General features: G+C 44.3%; 1 protein-coding gene across 15 annotated transcripts in view; it reads right to left on the reverse strand.

Annotated features, from left to right (window-relative positions):
- LPP (LIM domain containing preferred translocation partner in lipoma) overlaps positions 1-24,392 on the reverse strand; it is a 353,246-nt gene that overhangs the window by 149,201 nt on the left and 179,653 nt on the right. For all 15 annotated transcript variants that reach the window (XM_052803756.1, XM_052803757.1, XM_052803760.1 and 12 more), the window contains one exon: positions 20,611-20,733. In XM_052803756.1, the coding sequence (XP_052659716.1) occupies positions 20,611-20,733 (123 nt within the window). The remainder of the gene's footprint in view (positions 1-20,610; positions 20,734-24,392) is intronic.

A 24,392-nucleotide genomic window follows, 5' to 3' on the forward strand; every position in this document is an offset into this window, starting at 1 on the left:
CAACCTCAGCCGCTTACTGCAATAAAATTAAGTGCTGCTGTGATCTGTATGCACAGCATTCCCATAGGGAACACGCAAGTAAATAGAACCCACGGAAATAATTAATACAGGCCAACAACTAATGCCGTCAGCACTACTTAGTCATTCCACCAACCCTGAATGGGAGAGGGACACACAGACAGAAATGCCACACGGGCAGGGCAGACTTCAAAATGCCTGCAAAGGGCTTCAGAGAAGTAGTTGCTCACCCCCATGCAGCCTTAATTATACCAATGGAGTGCTTCAGCCAAGAGCTGACTGCAACAGTGAGTTTGGTCACTGCCTACCCCTGCCAGGAGGGAGGCATTTCCACATCATCTCCTGCTCATCCGAAACTGGAGGTGACCCGACAGCAGGCAGCCCAAAGGCCAGGGAGAAACTCAACTGCAATGTCACCAACCCAGAAGTGGAGGTGACTTGGTCCTTCGCAGGGAGGGCCAAAATGGGCTCTGGGCTTTCCTGCGTTCAGACAGCTCTGCAAAACCAGCAGCCTACTCACCTCCCAGCTTAGCCTGGGAAAGGACATCCCTTGCAAAGTGCTAGTCTTGATGGGCTAAAAGGCAGTGATATCCCTGCCTTAAAATGGACAGAAGATCATACTCTCCAGCTCTTCTAGCTCTTTGCCCGATTCGGCACAAAGCTCCCTGTGGATGCTGAATGCCACACATTTTCCTATTCAGATGCCAAAGACCAAATTTCCCATAGCTTTCAAGATCTGATTTTCTCTTCCTCCTACCCAAAATCTCAGCAACTATGAGCTCAAACACCAGCATCTACGTGCTCAGCTGCCAGAGCAGTTCAGGTGTTTCACGTGCCCTTACTGCAAGTCACCACCTCCTCACCTACCAATGCTTCATCTGCAAACACCAAACACTACAACCGCATCAGGAGCAGGAGTGCATACTGTAACCTCAGGCTTATCAGGCTCCTGTGGGCAGTGCTCCAGTCCAGGAAGAATCTTAAGGGATTAGCATGAGACCAATAACTTTTGATGGATTCACCAGGAGTGCAATGAACTCTCCATTGCCTGTCACGTAAACACATGCATCAGTCTTGTTGCTTTGTAGATTCCAAAACACAGCTCACACAGCCTTTGGGAAAAATCCACAGAGACTTCCCAACATTTAAAACTGGACACATACAGAAATGGCTGTGCCCTTGCCTTCATTTCACACATCAAAGCTCTGTGTATGTTGGTGGTGGGATTGCGTGAGGGCAGCTCATTCCACCTATGGGAGACCACCTCAGCAAGCCAACCCAGCACTTTTTCACTGAGCAGAGGTACCCATGTGTTTGGACCCCAAACAAGCATTAGTGAGATCAGCTCTTCCAGAAGGGAAAGCCCTTTCTGAAGTGGCGGAACACCAGCAAAGCCAAAGCTGCTTCTGTGCACTGTTGCACGTCCCTGCAATGAGCAATAATAGCAGATCTGTCTATAGAATAGACGCATTCAGACTCATCTCTTGGGAAATCTCACTAAATACTTTCTCACTCCTCCACCACGCAGAAGAGCACCAGTCCTCCCGGGAAATTTATTACACACTTCTAGAGAAATAGTTAAATAGTTCCTTTAGGAGCCCTTTTAGATCAGATTACAGGAGTACACTTTTCCCTGGAAGGGAGAGAACCCTATGCAAATGACACCAAATTACTATGAAAAGTTACGCTCTTGGCTGGAAACACCTGACTGGCTGAAAGCACGGAGTTGTGTGTCCTGATCTAACCATGCCCCCACAGCAGCCAGGCAGGTGAGCTGTGAATAACCCCAGGAAAGGAGGTTGGGGGGGGATAAAAATCCTCAAACCAAAAGGCAGACGGCAGAGTGCCAGAACGCACAGCTCTGGAAGTGGTGCGACTGTTGATGTGAAAAGGAAGCCATCACCTTTGCTTCAATTTAAAAGTCATTGTGACAGCTTGAGAGATTTTAACATTTAAGCGACACAGTGACAGCTTGATCCAGTCCAACGATTGCAATTCGCAGACATGTCTAAATACAAACTCTGCTTCCCTGGGTGCAAAGCAGCTGCTCACTTGGGAAAGGCACGTATCAAAAGTGGGGATGTAACATTAGAAATGCTCCTCCAGGATGGTCACTCGGCCAGTTATTCTGCATATACTGTGCTTGTGAGACCGGACTGGGGCTCTCTCCATCCTTGTGACACAGACAGGATCTAGGCAAAGACTCATGGATGGAAAGAAAAGGAGAAGAATTGGCATCGATGTGAAGTGTTCCATTAATTTCAATGGGAGCTACAGGTGTGCAGCACTTCAGAGAAAGCCCTTAAATAGCTTTGCTGCCACAATCAAGTGAAAACTGAACTATGCAGCCTCTCTTTTTCCCCTTAGACCTTGCTCCTCCTGCCAGCCAGGTGGGCCCTAAGGTGCTTACAGTGATGCAGGGCAATGCAGAACAGCCCTATCTAACTGCAGGTGTCCCAGCCACATTAAAAAGAGAATTAGGTGTTCATTAAAATTTACAGTATACTTCTAACCTCTTTATAGTTAGGTACTTGTTCTCTTGGCCATGAAGTTATACCTAATGGTATGCTGGGCCTCATAATGGCTCTTTTGGGGTTTTTTTTTTCACCTGCCCAATGTCCGGCTTATACAATTTAGTGCTGTGGAACGATGCCAGAGTAACAAGCCCAGGCACCCATGTCTTCCTCGGCAGGTGCAGAACAGCCAGTGCTGGCATTTCTTTCCCCAAGGTGGCTCCTTCTAGGTCCCTATAGCACATCTGGGAGGGATTGCTCTGAGCCTCTCTGGACATGACTTCTGAATGCAGTAGGATTTCTGGCCATTTGCAAGTGGCTCCTAATCCTGGGCGCCAGTTAAATCAATGAACAAAAATGAAATACTGGAGAATTTGTCCATGAAAAAAGAGTCATTAGGCCAAATACTTATTTCACCCCTTACAACTGTAATGGTAAAGTGCTACTGTGCCCCTTCCTGCTGCCCAAAGGCCTTGTCATCTACAGGCAACATCACAAGAATGATTTTGTTATTGTCATTAAAAACATGACTTTTTCAGTGACCCACAAAGGTAAAGCAGCACAACACACGCCTGCCAACAGTCATCACTCCACATATAGTCTAATGCTTTTAAAAAACAAGTCAGCTCTCTGTAACCAAGCTTATTTCACAGTTTCAGGTTGTCTTAAAACCAAATAAATAAATAAAAAGCTGAAATATTTTTGCAGCTGTTGAGCTTCCTGAAGGCATATTATATACTTAAGAAACATTAAGATATGACCATCATGAACAGAGAAACCAGTGGCTACAGAGCTCACCGCCTTTAGAACATCTGCTCTGATTTGCAAGTCCCTTGGATTGCAAAGGAAGCCAGAAAATGAAACCTTCGGTAATGGCTCATTTCCAAGCCTTTATGGACAGATCAGCGGCAGGGCACCGAATTATTCTTAGAGAGAAAGCAGGGCATCCTCAGCTGTTCACTGTGCACAAAAGCAGTCAATTACTGCAAGGCAGCCACGGACTTGTAGGTCTCAGATGTGTCAGGGGAGACCAGGCGCTGCCCCTGCCTGAACACACCTGAGACTTCAGCTCCCTCGGGGAATGGGAGCTGGTCAAAGGAAACCCCCGATGATGTATTATGGCCTCACTTTTCTTAAGCAAATCTTACAGGTTGAAAGGGACCTCAGGACCGTCAGTTCAGTCCGGTCCTCTCCCTTAAGGTAGGACTGACCCTGCCTAAACCGTTCCTGACAGATGTTTGCACAACCTGACCTAAAGCCCCTCCAGTAATCGAGGACCTAACATTTCTCCATGCCACCTTTTTCTGCAGTTACCTATCGCTCCTAAAGCAATTTTACCCTAATGGCTAATCTAAATCTCTTCAGCTGGATTTTACATCCCAGACATTGCGCTTTCCAAAGTAGATGTGCAGAACCCTTCATTCCCCTTTTCTTTGCAGCTGGAAGCAGACAGACCCTGAACAATTAGGAAGCAAGAACACCCACAGGGAAGAGGTTATTTACATAAACAGGATCACAATGTGTGTGTGTGTATGTATTTATTACTTACAAAAAAATACCGCAATCTCTTTTCTTTTCTAATTAAAACACCCAGTTTGCCCTGCTGCACAATTGCTAAGCAGATTTAAAATGGGGACTTCAGTAGCTATTTTATGGCTAATCAAATGAGTAAATATAATGATCTGCTCCAATTCCCATTCTGATTACACAGTGTAGCTATTTCATTCCCTCAATAAGATCCTTGCACCCTAAAAGAATAGTTTAACAAGCTTAAGTGCAGAATGTTAGGCTCAATTTCTCTAAAGGGTAATAGAGTGGGAGTGTCTGTATAATTAGCTTTGTTGGGCTCCCTCCCTCACTTTACAATACTTTCTATACCGAGCTTTCACTGTCTCTACAGGTCCCCATGTTAAAGCAGCAAAATAATGCACAGCACATTAGATCCATACTGGTTGCGCAGAGGAGTTTTGGAAGACAGAAAAAGAGCTGGAGAAGTGCTAGTTATTTCAGCCCAAAAGGGCTCAAGTTTTAATTTAACAAAGCCATAAAAGCACACATGTTCATGTACATATCTTATTCATCTCTAATGTATTGAACTCTTAGATGTTTCTAAAAGTTAAGATCCACCAGACTACTAACACACTGATCAAATCATAGTATAAATCACTAAAGTGCACTCAACATTTTCTTCTCTGCATAGGACTTGAAATTAAATTAACAGCACACAATCTATAATGCGAAACATTACCTAACACATTTGGAAGGCTCTGATGCTGAATTCCCTTATAGAAAATAAAAGTATTTGATATACTGATTTTTCGCTATAAGAAACATTTTTTTACATAAGCTGGCAAAACCATAATATTTTGTGCTTGCAGAAGAATTTTCAGCTGAAGATCTGAAAATCCTTTCTGAAGTCAGACAGCCAGGTGCGATATGTGATTATTACCATCTCTGTTTTACAGATGGGAAACTTAATGCTAGAACAGTTCAAAATTCTACTGAAAATACATGGGACATGTCAGAGATCTGGGAGGAAAGAGAAAACAGCAGATCCCGTTTGGTTCCAAAGTACCATGGCTGCATCAGACCTCTCCCAAACCAGTCACCTTTTATCTCCTATCGCCTATCGCTTTGTATTTGCGAGCATCAAAGTGCCCATGGATACTGTCTTCGGAAACTATCGTGCAAAAATCTTGGCAAAGAGGTCAAAATCTAGTCAAATTGTTTAATCCTGCAATGACTGAAAAAGAGAAAAACTTTGAAAAAACAGGGCACTAGGCAAGTTACTCTGAAAAGAAAGTCCCGCAGCCGAATCACAGGCTTCACCTCTAACAAAACAAAATCCACAGTTAATCCATTGCTTCAGAGTAAGTCAATCGCAAATAACAAAGGCAGTAACACAGGTCCAGGAGCCACTTCCATTTTTTTGGCATTCAGACTCACCAGTGTGCAGTTAGACAGCAATACCTGATCAGAAACAAATGGATACTGCACTTAAATTTTTCAAATTCCTCTGAAACAACTAAGCATACCAGGAGCCTTGAGCCTTGAAAAGAGACAGCCAAAACTCTGAGTGGTACAAACAGGAGGAATGATTGTTCTGTCACTTCTACTGCTAGAAAGAAGCAACATGAAACCACCTTAGTGGGAGGCAAATGGAGAACATAAAGAAGTTGGGTCTGCCCCACCTCCATGGGACTCCTTTGCCATGGGATGCTTTAAATTCCAGAGATTTATGAGTTCATAAAGCAATTGGATGATCTGATGGAGGAAAAATCCCTGACTATTATGGAAGATATCATTTTTATCAAGCCAATCTCTGTGGACAGCAAATTCTTAGATAAAGGGAAATATCCTGGGGCAGTATTGCCATGAATTTGCACTACTCTTGTCTTCTTCCTTTGGTATTTACTGTGAAGGACAGTGAGCTGGAGTGACCATTCATCTGACGCAGGATGGACAATCTTAGGTTCCTAATTTCAGGCTTATATACACTGACACTTGACAGAAAGATACTGAAAAGCCAAGGCTTAAATTCTGATTTCTGATCCAGGCAGGTTCTTTTTCTAGAAACCAGACTTGTGCCACTTCTGTCTTTAAAAAAAAACAGCAGTAGACCAGCACTATAATGATAGGAGTTGGGTCAAAACATACCTGACTGAGTGCACTCAAGACGTGACTTCCCTCCAAGCTCAGTTGCAGACAACAAGGTCCTACAACGTTACAAAAGCATTTACCTGAGTCCAGGAAGCAGGATACCAATGCTTTCATCAAATGAGCCAAGCCAGAGCTGAAGCTAGGTCTTCACGACAGCCAGCATTTAAGATGCTCAAGAAAACTTGGCAGGTAAGTAGGATATTAAAAATTCCCCAGGGCATAGTCTTCCAACAGAGTGAAACTGCAGTCTCTTCTGCATGTGAGAAGTCCAATTAACAGAGGGCGACTCAAAATCATGTGATGGAGCTAGTGCTGGATGCACTGGTACGCCTACACACAATGCATCTCCAAGGGAGATGGCAGTTCTGAGCACAAAGCTTTACTGCCTCCTTATACCATGCTGCACTTGTCTGCACGAAAAATTCCCAGCTGTTGGACACAACATCCCACTTGGGAAGCCAGTTCAAGCATCTTTGCAGAACAAGAGGATCTCCTTCACGTTTCCTTGAGTTGTGAGCTTACAGCTCCTCAGAGATGTGTTAGCAGATTGAGGGACCTGGTTTGGATGTATAGGGAGTTCTTAAGCTGTTCAAGCAAAGAACAGCTTGAAAATGGAGAACAGCACCTTGGTAAGTATTTCAAAGACAAACAGACACCTGCTTTGGTGTTGTCTGTGCCAGCTTAGCCACACAGAAAAGTGAAGCAGCTGCACAAATTTGCAAAGTTGTGCTCAACATAAGCTTTGGAGAGAGACAATTTATCCTAATCCACCCATGCTGCAGTCACAGAAGGGTAGAGAGAAGAAAGCCCCAGAGGTCCAGATGCAAATACTACAGGTCACAAATAGCACATTACCTATACATCCTCACTGCATCGGATACTGAACACTCACCCAAACACCTTACACTGAGTAGGCAGGCAAAGAAATGGGTTTATCCCTATTTAACAGAAGGACAAGTGCGGCCCAGAGACAAAAGACGGCTCAGCCAAGGTTACACAACAGCAGGTGACAGGTCTGGGAGTCTCAGGGACACATCTACAACACAGGTCTGAGAAGAACTCACCTCCTTCTCAGGTTCAGGGTGGGACTACGTTGAAAGAAAGTCCAGGTTAGTGATAAATGCTTCAGACCAAGTATTTCTTTCCTCCCCCCTCTTTCAGTATACCCTTACTATCTTTAGTAAGTTTAGAGGAAACAATTAGAAAAGCTGATGCCAAACAGTCCAACCTGACCTTTCTCAGGGCCAAAGGCAAAGCTCTGACAGACATATCTGAGAGTCCTGCAGAGTGCAGCAAGGAAAGCCCCTTCAGGGCTCAAGTTGCTGTTTTACAACGAGAGACATTTTTAGCCTATAATTTTATCTCTTCCATCTTTCCCCATTGCTTGAAATTAAAATAAACATGGACCAGGGCCTAGGATTTTCTCTGTCACATATTGCTATCATTAAACACATTTAAAATGAGTGGGCTTAGTTCAAATAAAACTGTCTCTTCCCTCTCCCTTTCTCAGCTCAACAAACATAAAATAGGAAACTGCACTCCAATATATTCAGAGGCAATACATGTTACATCATGAGTAGATGATCCATCTGGCAGGCTGACACGGTAGTAAGTTTGCTTAATTGTCAGGTCAGGCATATTACAGACCCAGTCTGTCAGTCCTTTTAATACAGCTTTGTATTGGGGAATTTCAACCTCCTTGTACACTATGGTGTATGGTGGTATGCATCCACATGGTAGGAGCACACATGCATGGACACATATACAACGTGTCACTCAGAACAAGGAGATTGAATTAAGCAAGGAAATGCTGAAGTCAAATAGCTCTTAGCAGCTGTATACGTTTCAGTCTGGAATAATCACCCAAAGAAAGCAATGAGATATTTACATTTAATTTATTTGAAACTGGGCTGGGGAAAGCACTGATTATAGGGGATAATCCAGCACTGGCTCACAAGCGAAAGAGCCAGACATCCTCAGATGTTCCCTCCATTTATACTTTCTAAGCAATCAGCCCATCATTTCATTTTTGGCTCCATGCAGTTCCTATCATGCAGACAGTCTCTTGAGATTGTCTATATGTCCTCCTGAGAAATCACTGAGTACGCTCAGCAAATGATCGAATCTGTCAAATGGTTGTTTTGCCTTTAAAAAGCCCACAAAACAAAACAAAAAACCCCTCTTTCCTCCTTTGCCTTTGTACCTTACCTCATCTCCTTCTCTTCATTAATGAGCTCAATTCTGAAATTATTTTATTTACAGGAAGACTTTAAGGTGTTCTAAAATACGATTTGTAGGAAAGATGCCAAATATAAATTATATTCTCTAGACCTGCATGCATTTGTGATTTTACATGAGCATGCACACATATGTTCAATACAGAAACAGCAGGTGTTCTCTAAAGCTTTATTGCCATTAGTTAGAAATGACCACATTACTCAACAGTGTCAAAGCCAAGACTTGTCAAAGGCAAGTCTTGCCAAAAAGCTGAAAAGCCTGATGATTTCCAGTGTTATACAGGCCTGCTTTGGGGTGCTGGCTCTTCCAGATACCTCCAAAACCTAACAATGATCTACATTTACCCTAAAGAAGCACTTGATGATTGCATCCTCTGCGTGGTATCTCCATGGATTTTTATGCGAAGCGGAGCATGCTGTCTTGAGCACGGTAGCAGCTCTCTATCACTGGAGCCTCATAAAACACTGTGACCTTCGTGGCCACCCTGTTCCACAGCCAGATCCCCTGTCTTGCACTTTGGACATTAGCTACTGATGAGGACTAGAGTCAAAATGTTTCAAGAAAAAGATTAAATAGAGTTCAATACAGTATTTGTACTATCTCCCTGCTGAACTATACAGTGCTTAAAAAATCCCAGCCGAACAACAGTGGCTTATCCATCACTTTTTAAGACTGCAACACAGTCTTAACTGCACCGGTATCTCATGTAACGTGCAGTTGGTCTTTTTGCAAACAAGCACAGTAATCAAGCCTGACACCTTCTCTTCCCCTCTTGATAATCGCAGCTTGAAACTGCATGTGCATCCCAGCTTTCTGCCAGATGGAAACAGAACTGTGCCCTCCATCTTTCTTGAATTCTTCTTGGATCATGAGTTAATGGTTTTGTAAGAGGGAATCAAAATTGCCCAAGCCCCCAGGATGACTGGAGTGATTGCTGGTATGCAAGATGGCAATTCTTCATGGCTCTGAGCTTCCTGCAATGGGCTTTCGTCAACTTCTCACAAATCACTTCAGAGGGGGCAACATACCCAGTCTCTCGTCAACCCAAAGATAAACAACAGAGCTACTTATGACAAGATAGCAAAGTCTCTGACCTGGGTTATGCTTACAACCAGGCGAGACAATTGCAACAATCCTATCTGTCTTTAAACATAATGCCATAAAAACTGCATAACTTGCCCTTGCTCTCGCTGTACTTACGCGCATGAAATTACTTCTTTCCAAGTGAAGAATTCATCGTAAGACTTTGAATATTTTGCTTGGGCAGGGAGGAATCAGTCTCAGACTGTAAACATTGGCAGAAATATTTATAACTGCATCAAAATCTCATTTTTCTGGCCAGGTACATTTTTTTGTTTGTTTTTAAATCTGTGGGACAAGACAGTAATACTCATTGGACCAATGCATTATTGATTTCCCATAGAAACAGCAGTTAGTTAGAGTGCTTACTTTCAGCTGTGAAGCAGCATGTTAGGTTTATCTTGCCGTAATATTTTTTTCCATGTCACCCTCTTTTACATACTCATAGAAGTTTCCTATTCACTATTGAAACACCATATGGTGGTAATATATGCTAACACAGGCACACTGACACAGTCCGCAAGCCTGCTATTGAGCAAAAGTTGACAACATAAGGCTGAGAAAATCATAAGTGCTTCCAAGCCACAAGATGTACGTCACCTAATTGCATTTCACTGTGATGCAAGGAAGTCTGAGTCAAGGAAGGAACTTCCTTACAATGAAACTCTAACAGCCTGGAGTAATTTACAGTTATTTGAAGAGCTGTAGCAAGGATCTATCAATTCATAGCTTTCAGATACGGGCTGGGTGTGGTTTGGGTTTTTTTTTAGCCTAGGCAGCTTTAATATACAGAAAGAGACAATGCATCTCAGCATCACAGTCATTTCTCAAAAGGTTCCAGACAGGAAGGCAAAAGGCAATCAATAAGAGAAAATATAGACGCAGCCCCTTAAACCGTCCACAGATGCATGTGCCTCTTACTTTAATGGTTAATGGTTTTGAACGAGGAATATCTTGCAACAATCCTGAGATATGTTCAGGCTATAAATGTATCATGTTTATTTATGCACTGGTAGCAGGGTCTAATGTAGAAACTGCATGGCCAGCTCTCATTTTTCTGTAGGGCTCTAGATTCTTCCAGGCAGCCCTGTCTGAAATGAGGCTGGAAACAGATCTGCTTTGCCTTCAGACTATCCAGGAGGGCTCTAGGGAGGGGTCCTCTCTCCCCTGTAGGACAGACCCTTGTAAAAACAGACCATGAAAGACAGGATGGACCAGCGAATGACTCTTATCCCAGAACGTCACCGATGTGTGTCCCAAAGCCCTGTTTTACAACGAGCTGCACAGTCTCTCGGTGCCTCAGCTCTCCATTTGCAGAACAAAAGAATCAAACCTCTCCTTCCTCAGGGCATTACAAGGATAAACACATGAAAAGCTGCAAGTGCTCACGCAAACAGACACCAGTAAGTAACCATGACAAACTTGTGAAGGCCACACTTGATATGCTAGAGCTCCCTAGCATGTTTTAGCCTTCACCTTTCAAAAGTATTTAGAAACTGCAACCGCAGAAGTTAGTTGCCCTCCTCTTTTAAAGAGCGCAACTCAACAGTAACTCATGTCAGCAGGATCTACAACCGCCCTTCAATGGTCTCTGGATAGATTCGAGGCAATTTGAAGGCATATCAAGGCAATGCTCTCCTTGCTGTGAGTGTAATGCACAAATCACAAAGCCATCGTTCCCACTTTGGTGGAAATAGCCTGGGGAAGACATCCAGCACAGGTCACAGTGGGAGCAAAGTCCCAAGTGATGCATTGCCATGCAGGTGTTTCTCTAAGTTGCTGTGCTGTTCCCTTGGCTCTGAACTATTTCCTTTCCCTAACAGGGAGGGAAACGCAGCTGGTTCCTAGTGTGTACAGAAGAGAAACAGTCAACGCAAAAGGAACAGAAACCATAAAGAGCGGTGCAAAGGAAGCCTAATTTCCTATGGACTTGTGTCTTGCATCTTGAGCAGACTCTGACCCTTCCTGTTCTCCTCCGTTACCTCTCCTGACCACCCCTCCTGCTTCCCTTCTCCCCCTAGTATTAGCCTTGGCATTTATCTGTGTATGTCAGCCAAACAATCTGTGTTTCAGGTCAGAGATCCTGCTTACAGCACAGTCTGGAAGAGCAAAAGTTCAGGTTGCCTCCAAGACGCGCAGCGGGCTCGGAGCTCGCTGTGCACGTGTGCGGATGGGCCAGCCCACGGGCCACAGCGAGGACAGCCAGCACCATACTGCAGCTCCCCGAGAGACATGGGTCTGGGTCCCTCCTCCCCAGCCACTGAGTTTTGCATACATATAGTCCTCTCTTAGACCCACTTAAAAGCAGCTGCTGGATTCAAACCGTAGGTGGGGAACAGCCAACTGCTGGACACCGATGGGTGCTGGGTGGGGAGAATTAAGCAACTACGCTTTCATTTCAAAATGCGCTAGCTATTTCCTTGGTGGGCATTGTGCAGGAGAGTGGCTGCCACATGCGTGGGGAAATCACCACCTTGTGGCACAGGACTAAGTTCAACTTCCAGCCGTACGCAGGTGGAGAAAACAGCTTCCCACTTCTAGAGAGCTGGGTAGATCAGAGAGTGATGATACAGGAGCAGGACACCACAACTTTCTGGGCCTGAGGGTTTGAATCCTTCAGGGTTTACTGTCAAGACGTTGCATCAAGAAGTCTGTTGGCTGTAAATCACAAAACTGTAGCTGAGTTTCAAGCAACACCCTCCCACAAAAGAAATGTAAGGTTTTTTATTTCCCCTGCTTGGTTCATACACTCCAAGAGAAAGGTGGATGCATTTCCCCACACCTGAGACCTCTTCAAATCCTCTTGGCAGGGGATGTTCTCATGTACGCTCTGCCCATCCATCCACGTGTGCTACAAGAGGAGGAGAAGTCCATGACGGGGTGTCCATGGTCTGGCCTCAGCTCCTCCGGTGACCCATGAACAAACCAAGCCATCTAATCTCCCAGTGCCTCGGTTCCTCCTCGACCATGAAATAGCAAGCATACTTCCGTATTTCACAGGGCTGCTGTTGTGGTGGTAAATCTAATGCCGCTGAAGCACTCAGATGCATCGACCCGTGCAAGGATGCAAGCAGAGCCTGCGTCCCAACGAAATGCAGGTCTCTGCCCTAGAGGCGGCTGCTCTTTGCTGGCTGGACACATGAACAGCTTGTGAAGTGTGCCAGGTCCCTTTGAGATGAGTGCCAAACCATGGCGAGTGCCAAAAAACGAGGATGGGGAAAAGATGACAGGCTTCCTGAGATGATGGTATACAGCAGCTTGGTCCCATTGCGGGGAAAAAGATAGAAAACAAAACATAATAGGTAGAAGGCCTTGAACAGCTTTAGAGAGTAAGAGCCCTGCTCTCAAGCACTCACAACAAAATAATCACAACTGCAGAATGAAAAAAAGACCAAATTATGAGGTACTATTTGCTTTTTATCACTGTTCCCAAAGTAAATGTTTATCTTTATCCACACACAAATTTGAGATGCTTGCACAGATTTTAAAGTCCAATATATCCAACACTAGTCGTCATCTAAAGCTGTAGCCAAGCACGTAGGCAGAAAACCCAAATGGATGCAAAAAAGAGAAAGGGGAAAGGGGAAAAGTAAACCTTACTGAGATTTCTGTGAACTTGATTATATATCAGAAAAAAGAAACAGCAGGAGTAGTGCTGCTTTATTTTCACTCTGATGATAGTATAAGAGGAAGAAATAATACCCTGCAAAGGTCACTCTTATCCTGTTCATCTGTGACGAGCTGATAATCTGGGATCTCAGAAAACTTTCTTTAAAAATCTTCACGGACGTGCTCTTATCAAAAGGATTAAGGTTTAATACATACCAGCAGATGCAAACGATTCGAGCATCTGCTAATCAGAGCAGCGTCAGTTTGCCACACGCACCGGCTGGAGCTGATGAGCGCGGGAAGGTTCCCCTTCTGGTAGAGAAAGGCCAAATCCAAACGTACATGAAATCATCTCTTGGCTATGCCTTCCAACTCACAAGTACGTGGCTGAACATCCCTGCGCTGTGCATGCTCCTCTGCCCGCAGGCGTGTCAGGGACGGCATAAGAGACGTGCGCTGCTCGCAGCCAGCACGCCCGCAGTGCTGGTCCTAGAAAGCTTCAACCTTGGGACCATCTCAAACACCACCCACGCAGGGTGGGAATGTCACTCTGCCTTTGGAGAGGGGAACCGCAGAAGGAAGAGTTTCCTGGACATAGAGGCTTTGCTTCTCAAGTGCTGGGAGGAACCCACTGAAATTGCTCCAGATGGGACACTTCCTTTTCTACTTTAAGTAATCCACCCAGATTTTCCAAACAGCACAAAGCCAGCATGCTGGAGCCAGAAGCAGGAGCACAGCTCTCAGAGGTGACCCCATCTTTAAAACAGCCCGTGCAATTCCTGATGTCCATGACTACGGCAAAAAAGTCACAGCCCGCTGAGAACAGCCCTTGCCAGCAGCCCTGTGGTGAGCCTGCATGAGCCCTCCAGTGCTGCTACAAGCGTCAGAGCTCACCAGTTCAATGCCAGCTCGGGCACACTTCTATGAGACACCGACATCCCTCTGTGTCCACACAAGTCATCCAAGTCAGCAGGGAAATGGTGGCACCTCATGGCCTTCATGGAAAGCTTTGCCTAGGGCATGTAGCTCTGGAGAAGCTGGATTGTCCTACTAAAAGGTCATCAACACTTTAGGATGGACAGGGGATGCTTCTCAGTTTCACCAGATGGGCTTATTCCCAACGAGCCTTTCTGTCCCACAACCCAAGAGATTAAAAAGCCCAGAAAAACCAAGATGCACAGAACTCAAGTGAACAAATACAGAGAGACCCTTGCCACGGGGAAAGCACTGCCTGGCTACCATGCTGTGCTGCTGGACTCAGAAGCTTCTTTGGCAAAGCTGCACAGATGCCCACAGATTAGACATGCTCAGACCAGCAGAAAGAGGCCTGGGCACTTTTATTTACCTCAGATATCATATCTGAAGACAGCAGAAGCTAAGCCATCCATTTCAGCCCAAATTGCATTGAAAAGACTCAGTACTATTCTGAACACCTGAAACAGCTGAATCCCACTGAGCCCTGTAACTGAGGAACCACAAACTCTCTGCCACATAAACACTACAGGAGGGGGGAATTAATTCTGAACCCACCAAGTTAATCTTAATCTTCTTGTACCCCTAAATTTTCTTTCTTAAAAGAAAGAAAACCATTCCTGACAACAACTGGGATGCTAGCAAACCCTCCACAGACCGCACTTGCAAAATCCTTTTGGTGCATACCTACCTAAGAAGCCAGGCTCAGGCAAATAGCAGGAACAAGGAAACCAGACTCTGAGCCTGGACTAGCAAATTCGCACGGGCTGTTTTGAATACAGATTCAATGATCTGTTTTTCACAGAGCCCATATGTCAATCCCACAGCCCAAACCAAGAGCAATCATAAAGCTCCTTTTCGATGCTGGGGGAATGCGCTGTTATTTGCGGAGCAGGAAGCTTTATTCATGGTTGGAGATACAGCTCCACGTAAACAAAGATAAAACACCCAAACTCTTAGCCCTGCATTCCTGGCGCAGCTGTAAGTGGGGCAGTAAAATTAGAAATGCACATGGAAGAGTACTACTAGGGGTCTTCAGCACTCAATATTTTCCCTCGTTTCGTGGTTTGCCATCCTACAGCTGAAACTGTTCAATCCTGTCCCATCACTCTGCAAAACAATACGTCCATTGCCTTTACACTGCCTTTGTTATCCCCAACTCATTGTCAAAAGAACTGATAGGATAACAACCAACGCTGTCAAGTATTTAAATCCCTTTTAAATTCCAGTCATCAGAAGACATTATTTCCCAGTATGTTTGGAACTTAATGAAAATGTATCACTGATTTTTTAATTTAATTTTCTTTACTTTTTTATTGTTCTGCAGCTCAAATTGAGAATGAGCTCCTTTTCCTTCAAAATTTTACTCACTTAGGGTGACAGTGTTGGATAGTGGCAGATGTCTAGTAGTGGGGGCAACGATACAGAGGCAGGGACATAGGTGTGAATGTTTAGACACCTCGCCTAACTCTGCCTTCATTTTCCCCATCTGCTAGATGAAAAGAATTATTTCTTTCTCTTTTTCATAATTTGTACAACCACATCACCTAAAGGCCTTCAACCCAGACCAAGGTTTCATTTTGCTAGATGCCATACATATGGGTAGCAAGAGGCAAATCACATTGAAGAGGTTGCCAAGCTACAAGGACAGAAGAGATTTTGAGAGGAAGCAGAGTAGAAATGCTACGTTCAAGGTCATTTAGCACAGTGGTGGTAGCTGGGAATGAAACAGGTCTCCAGAGTGCCAGCCCAGTCCCTTTGGATCAGGCTGCCTGAGAGCTGTACACAAGCAGATTTGATCTTGACCATCAAAGCATGTTTTTTTGCTATTTAAATACTCCATAAATTTTGGCCACCCAGTATTTGCTTTTAAAAAAAGGCTAATTACCTTTGGACCAGGTACATCTTACTACCGGGTACACCTCCCACAAAGTCCTATTTTGCCAAACAGACAATCTGTTGGAAATTCGGGATAAAACTCAAGAGTTTCAGAAGGTATGTGTCCAATTCCGGACAAAGCAATCAGCATTCAATACATAATTCACAGCAGGGACAAAAAATCCAGAACTTTGGTATGCTGCTATTTCCAGTATTTCATTTTCACAACCTCTGCTGGAAGCCCTCTCTCCAGAGTCACAAAGTTTTCTTGTTTTTAAAAAAATGCAAACGTTTATTTTATGGGCTGAAATTTGGCATGTTTTTTTGCTTAAGGCCTTGCTGCACTCATCTCTTAAGCAAGGATTTAAGCAGAACAGGTAAAAATGGGGGGAAATACCCTTTAATAGAGGAGCCAGATGACCACAGCATTCACCAGCCCCCCTAGTCAGGGTTCACCCAATTTAGGAATAGGCCCTGCTCCCATCCATGGAAGTTATGCACCTAAATGCCTTGTCTATACAACCTCCTTTTACTAATGAAAGGCATAGTGGGTTCTCTGCCTCTGAACTTTCCAGTGGGTTACTGCAATTTAGAAGGTGTGATAAGTAAACAGAAAACACATTGCAGCTACACAAGAGGAGCTCTGTACTTTACTCATCACACCAGCATTTCTAAACTTTACCAAACGGGAGGAAAATATTAATTAGATTTTTTCATAAAGCGTCTGCTTTTCTTCAAACAATACCTAAGGCAAGCTCATCTATTAACACGCCATTGCAGTCATGGTAATTTTGAGATCATGTTGGTCTCCCTCCTCCATTTCAATTCACTGCACCAGAATGCTGGAACTGGCTGTGCTGGTGAAAGTCACACAGAAACCTCTCAAGCTCAGGTGATGTTTGGTCCTTTCTAAAACTTCGGCTCCAGCTGAATTCTTGAAATATGGTCTTTCCTACACCACCTCACATGACAGAAAGCATCCTTAGATGCTGCTGTGTTGCAGCTAAACATGATGATATAGTCTTGTAATTTTCTGCTCTTCTTGATATGTGCAATTTTGAAAGAAAAAACCTAGCACTTTAATCACTTTGGACCACTTCTGTGACTCAGTCAGAGAGATTTTCACTTGCAAGTCATGAGCTCAGCCCGGGGCTGAGGTGATAGCGATCAAAAGCTGCTTCTCACCCACATGTTGCTGATGGCCAATATGAAGTAAACTATCAATGCCTAGAAAACCTCTGCTGCAGGGGACTCTCTCAACACACGCCTCAAGACAGAGACAAGAGCTAACCAGAAACGAAGCCTGAGAGAAACTTTCACTTTGAGGTTCGGCAACATTGGGGCTGACTCACACTGGGGTACCAGACTCGCAGAAGGACCTCCTCCCACCAAACCTGCTGCTATGGGGAGGAAAGACCTCTTCTGCTGCATAAAGGATCTATGTTGAGAAAATGCTTTTCAAACTTATCACTTCACAGGAGAAGGCAACAGAGCTCTGCAGGACAACAGCATCCTACCACCTCTGCCTGTGGCATGGGAAGCAGCCAGCAGGACCTGGGTGACCCCTCTACCTTCACTTTTCAGCACAGCTGCCTTGAATTAGGCAGGACCACTGGGAACAAGGAGGGTGCTGCTGACCGCAGGTGTCAAAACTCTGTCCCTGCCCTCTATTAATGGTGGTCATTTTTAGCTCATGGCAATGTCTTTGTCACCTGCCTGGCACACAAAAAATGTTACCCATGTGAAGCCCAGGTAAGCAATGCAGGGATGGTGCAGAGATTCATACTCATCCATGTCCTCAACAGCAGGTCTGCTGACCAAGGGGAATTGTCTAGGGTTGACATCGGCCCACCCATTCTAAGCATTATGGACTTTCCAAAGCTACTGTGGAGGGTACAAGTCCCTCTGCTTCAGAGGCACCTCCCGGTGCAGTGTGTCTCGTAGCAATCCTGAAGTCATACCAAGGATCGAAAGAGCTTCCCTCTGTGTGAATTTATGCCAATGGGTAGGGTACGTTAAATAAACTGCTTGTCATTATCCTGCTATCACTCCTACTCCACTGAGAGAGGATGATGTTACAGTTTAGTTTATGTTGCTTTAAAACTATCTTGAAGATAATATAAAAAAGAAACCTAACAATAAAATTTCTCTTATTCCAGAATAAGAGTATCCCCAAGGGCAAGGTATATCTATAAAATTATTATAATGCTTTAACCGCATAAGCACAACTGGAAACGTCTTCTCTGAAAACAAGTCGTAACTCTATTTTCCTATCTGCAGCCATTATCCTGATAAATTTGGGAAGGTCGGCTAAGGTGTAATCCAATAAACGTGCTGATGTTCTGAGTAAGTACCTCACAATTTGCAGCCTAATCTATTATCCTACCATAAGACCATCAAATGACTCACCAGTTTTAATACCTAGTACAGATCAAACAAAGGAAAATATCAAAGCTTTACTTTCTAGTTCCACCTTTCAAGGACTTGTTTGAGTACTCTTTAATTACAGCAGATGATACATTCAACTCTGGCATTTTCTTTCTCTAATAGCTATAGTTAGAAGTTGCTGTAGCTGTACTTTTCACAGGACATCATTATGCTAACCAATAAATCCTGAACAGTCTGATAAACTGAACAAAGAAAGTTGGGATTTGGTCCTAGAGATTAAATTCAGCTGCTTCTGCCCACTGGATAGCACACAGTGATTGTAACACATCAGGGAGCAGCAGCAACCCATCACTCCTGGGCACAGGCAACAAGTCTTCAGAGCCCCCACCTGAACTGTGGGCCAAAAGCCACGGGAACAAGCATGTGCACTGAGCAGCACATGGCATCTTGGAGGCTGATAAACTTAAGAAGTCGGATCAAGTCCAAAACTTGGGCTATGCCTTCCGATCCTCCAGAAACTCAAATACACCTGCAGAACTTTGAATTTGAACACGGTGATTTTTTTAAAGGTTTTTTTTTTTTAAATTATGTAGGTACAAAATAAAAGTGAAAAAGCAACCTATTCACAGAACACCAGATTCCAAAGGAAGAAGCATCAGGAGACAGTCAGCAGTACTTTTAGGAAACTGCAAACACTCAGCGAAGTCATTACAGAATTTATATGTCTCTACGAAGATGTTGGAGCTGACCACGGGCATTACCAAGGAAAATGGTGAGTACAAATTTCTTCCAGTTAACTCTCGCAGTGTTTTGACACTATAAAGCATTTCCCAGTAACAATGTGCATTCGTATGTGTTTGGCCCACGCGAACAAAATGAACACTAGTTATTCAACACAGTGCCTGAGCACTATCACTGTTAAAACTTGTCTCATTTATCACAAGAGCAAAAACCCACTGGGAAAAGGACTGAATTGTATCTGGTTTACATTGTTGCTCTTTGTGACTGACTGACCCAATTCAGACTGTTTTTCAAGGACAAGTCTGTAAGTTTATGCAATTACTGTGTACATGCTGCTAGAATGAAAGAAGAGTTTATTGGGAGGTCGCTGCAGAAGGGACGGAAACCACACAGGCCACTACGCCAGAGCTTCTGTGCGCAGATGGACACTTTCAAAAGTGCATAAATCTGATTTAACTCTGCTTTTGCTAAGTTCACATACTTAAACAAGAGCAAATCTAAACGAACTCTGATCACTTTAGTTCTGCTCCAAAGGTATCGGTTCTCAATTACTTAAAAGAAATGCAACACTGAAAAGAACCAAAAGAGCTGCAAGCCAAAGAGAAGGCCTGTATGGATAGTGGTTATGCACTGCATCGCTCAGCTATCCCTTTGATACTTTTGACTTTTGGGGTTTTATTCAGGGCTGACATCGGTAAGACAAACACGGTATACATACAGCTGCATATGTGCCTACAGATCCATATACATGTAAGAAATTAGACCAGTCACGAGATGAGGAAGCAAAGGCAGGGCACGAACACATCTGGGATGATTTTACGAGATCTCAAGAATTGCCCTTTTTAAAGTGCCACTGGGGTGTCACTGCTTCCTCTGATAAACAGATGACATCTCACCAGAACTTAAATAGCTCCACTCAAGCACTACCTAGATGAGTGACAAAAATTAGCTGAGCTGCTGTCACCCCTGCAGTCCTCGTCTAGACACAGCAGAATAAGTGCAAATTCCAGTCTGCCTTGCTGGGCTACAGCCACCCTGACAGCTGAGCTACGATCCAAGCCACTTCGTCACCGCTGATTAGACAACAAAAACAAAAGAAAACAACTTGAGACGCGGATATCTGGATCCTTCTGGCAGCGTGACAGATAAAAGTTAACAAAACAGAAAAACAACAAGAAAATAAAAGCGTAAAAGTACTTGTGAACTAAGCAGGTTTTAATTCACAAGCTATTGTTGGTGGAAAGTCAAGGAGAATGACATGCCATTTTTTAACAATCTCCGTGGCAATCTAACAATCGGGATCAGAGGCCCTTCGCTCAGAGGTACGGCAGCTTTTGAGCTGGTGCCCCCTTCAGAGCGGCTGCGCCCTTCTCCCCATTGACAGCCACATCTGGATGCTATCAGGAGGAACTGGCATGCCTGCTCGCAACAAATACCAAGCGGTTAGTGAATTGACTCCAGCAGTCGATGCTGGCCACTTTCCCACTCTCTGTTTACGCAATGTGCCACTAACCTGTTGAGTCCGAGGTTTGTAAGGAGAGCTGCTCTCTAGATCGGCCAGGATGCTCGTCAGAGAGTTGATTTCTGCATCTAAACTGGACCGCCTCTCCTCAAGCGTCTTGCCACCAGGATTCACCTTAAAGAAGAAAGAAGAGTTCCAGTTATTCAAACCACTTGGCCCGGCACATGGTTTCTTACTGTCCTCATAGAGCTGCTACCATGCCCAGCAATAACTCTTCGGTTGCAGGGATGAACATGCTGAAATGCTATAGCTCTCTCCCAGAACCAGCAGCAAGCCTCCATCTCACAAGGATTTAGGCTGCTTTGGGGCTTTTCTTCATGTATTTCCCACAATGGTCCCATTGTGTTAAGTTGACTTGGAGGATTATGCAGCTGGGTGTGCAATCTGTTGCCGAGGTGAGGAGGCAGGACAATCCCCACTCCTGCAGATGGAGAAGATGTATTTTAGAAGGATGCCTAGCTGGGCAGCCAGACCTGGGGACAGGCTTGGAGCACCTGGATCCTGAGAGTATCTCTTCTGCCATGTCCCCATCCCAGGCAAAGCACAAACTGAGCAGAGCTGCAAGCCACAGTGGCCAGTGACCAGCCACCTGCACCTATTATTATTTTAAATCAATTTATGGTAGCTGTACCTGTCTGATTCAACACTTCTTCACAATTTCCATCTAAAAAAAAAGAGCTCCTTCAAGGAGGAGTGAAAAAGTTCAATCATTTCTAGCAGATTCAAGGTAAAGGGTATGATTTGCAGTAAGCGGTCACAAAATAACATAAATAAAGTCCTTGCGAAAAGGGCTATTATGCAGGGAAGCCCATGCCCAGAGCAAATACCAACCTACAGCCAGGACCCTTTCTGATTCAATACATCTTGCTTTCTCTCTGCTTTCCAAACAGCCCAGCCCCACTTGTACCCAAGCTGGCAGGGACGCTCACTTGGAAGGGAAGAGACATGCGTTTTCACTACAACCACCCACCTCCAAAAGTAAAACCCAGGTCTTGGCACCACAGGAGAGTATGTGATCCCCAAGCCACGGTTCAAGGGCTGCACTGCAATCCCTGCTAGAATAAGCATTTTAAAAGAGGACTCATTGACACACTTTGTTTTTGAAAAATCAACTTAGTCCAAAACCTCTGGGAAGAGCCTCTGTGCTGTACAGCCTAACCCAACAGTGGTACCTCCCAGCAGTGCACAAAGGCACGTACAGGCTAGAAAACATCTTCCCTCCCCAATGTTTTCAGTGCTTTGGAAATTAGGCAGCTCTGTCAGGAATAAGAAGTTCAAGAAAACCAGCTAAGGATCCCTATCAGGTGCGACATAGGTGCCAGGAGCTAGCCCCACGGAGCCAGCCCACGTTTAGGGCACGCGCAGAAACCGAAGCTCTTGAGTCAAGTGAAATATTAGACGTTGAAGTCTTTTCTTAACCTGAGTCATAGTCAGTATTTTTCTTCTGTCCTTCCATGTCTCACTTATCTGCAAATCCCCCAGACAGAGTCTCTCCGCGTACGTGCAACTACAGAGCTCAGTGCAGAAGAGTTCATTTGCAGCTTGACTACTACAATAATAAAAATACTAAAGAATTACCTAACAATTCACCTAATTTCAACTGTAAAGTCTGTTCAGACCATACCAGCACTTCCCACAGACAATCCAGCTCTGTTTGCCTTCACTCTCATGAAGTTACTTCGATATCCAAGCCAAAAATTTGCCTTTTCCTTTGGCTAACTAGCTGTTCCAGATAGTTTTTATTTAAATTTCATTTCAGGTGCACTCAATCATTACGTTTTTACAGAACTCCCAACTCATCAATCCGACACATAAATGGCAAGTTGGTCAAAGAGAGACAGACTACGCAAAGCAGGCAGGCTCTGATCTGCCAAGCTTATACGTGCTGAGGCATTCATTAGTTCCTAATGATTATTAAATCTTATTGGATTACAATAAATTTGGCTTGACTAACAAGAAAATGGAAGCTCCAATGTGCTTTATGCAAGAACATGTCATTTAAAAGCCTGAGAGTCAGGTTAGAAACTACTTATAAACTCAATTCTTCTTGCCTATTTTTATTATAGAGCCAAAGTTTTTCCATGCAAACTATTGTTCAAAAAGAAGAAATACTTTTCACAGGAATTACCCCAGACCATTACTCCTGGCTAGCTGTAGGCACCTGGATTTTTAAATCTGCAAAAGTACAATTTCCTTTCCACTATTAGTGCACTTCATGGTTCTCACTTGTTTTTTCTCCACCCTCCAGTTGTTGGCCTATAACTACAGGGCAGCCACAGGCTTCCCAGACACAAAAACTGTGATTGCTCCACTCCAGAGAATTTTTAAGCTGAGCAGCCAAAAGCCAGCCTGGAAAGGGGGAGAGATGCGAACAGCATCCGAAGCCCCAACATTTGAGGTGATAAATCAAATCAATGGCAGACCCAGGCATAAAACTGGAGCCCACACAAGGCCTGTTTGGTACCCTGACCCTGGAGAGGAGGGATGGTGACAGATGAGAAGATCAGCCGATTTCATTTCTGCTTCTTAGCATTTCTGGGCCATATTATTCCCAGGTTCTCATTCCCCAGAACAATTACGCAACAGCTGACTAGCAAATGCTGCAGAACAAGTTGTAAGGTTGTAAAAGTTAAATGTCCTTAGGAAACCTAGAAAAATAAAATAAAATAGCATGGAAACATCTCTATTGATTCTGGGCTCTGTAAAAGATTTATTTATTCAATTAAAACATAATCAACACAGGTTAAGAGCCCAATTCTACAAATGCTGGAGCACAATGGGGTACGACAGTGCCAATGAATAATGCTACCGATGTGTGTAAGGGCCTATTGGGACAGGACCAGACTTTAAGTACATTTAAGAAATGGTAATCCTCGCAAAGACAGGTTTCTGCTTGCTCTCTCTTCCCCATCTCCATGAATCTTGCATTTTCCTCCCCACAGCACTCCAGATTCAACCGAGGGACTTGCTGCATATGGAAACAGGAGAAGAATTTGCAACGCTAACTTTAGCAAGAGAGGGTTAAGTTATTTCTCTTCTCATGCTCTTCGTCATGTCGTTGCTATAAAAGTTTTATGATATTGCTCTGGAACAAAACCCAAACGCCAGGTCCCAAGGCACAACAGGTTCACACAGACACGGCTCCGTTCCGAGGAACCCAGACTGGTTAAGCTCACGACCTCGCAGATACAAACACCGGAACCAGAAAGAACTGCTAATTCTATTTCTGTCTGGATTTATGGCATTGTAGCAGACATGTCGCTTGCGCGCCTGCCCTTTCAGCCAGCAGAATATGGAAAAGCGGGTTTAAAAAGAAAAAGGATGCTATCTTTGGCCTGGCCAACATGAGTTCAACAAAAAGCAAACATAAGCCAACCCAGTCCAACAAATTACTCATGCCAGAGACTATCCACTCACGTGAACTTCTGCAACGCCTACACTCCTATCCCCTGGCTCAGTCCCCGCTGCGAGGCAAAAGAGAGAAAAACAGCAGAGAGCTTCACTGTTTGGCTTGTTTGTCTGCCCCTGAATTCCTGGTGTGCAGCTCAGAGCAGCTGTGATGGTAATCCACTCCTGAGCACCGTCAACCTACTCTGTTCCAATGAAAACTGGCTTTAATTTTGCTAATCCTACCACCCAACACCAGTCAGTGCCACAGGTCTCCCCGCACCACCCCAAGGGATGTTCATTACAGAACATGCAGTGCAGAGGGCAACACAGGACCTCAAAGTTTGCCTCACTGTGCTAAAAAGGCAGTAAGACTATTCACTGAG

The sequence above is a fragment of the Harpia harpyja genome, chromosome 12 (assembly GCF_026419915.1).
Source record: "Harpia harpyja isolate bHarHar1 chromosome 12, bHarHar1 primary haplotype, whole genome shotgun sequence".
Classification (NCBI taxonomy): domain Eukaryota; kingdom Metazoa; phylum Chordata; class Aves; order Accipitriformes; family Accipitridae; genus Harpia; species Harpia harpyja.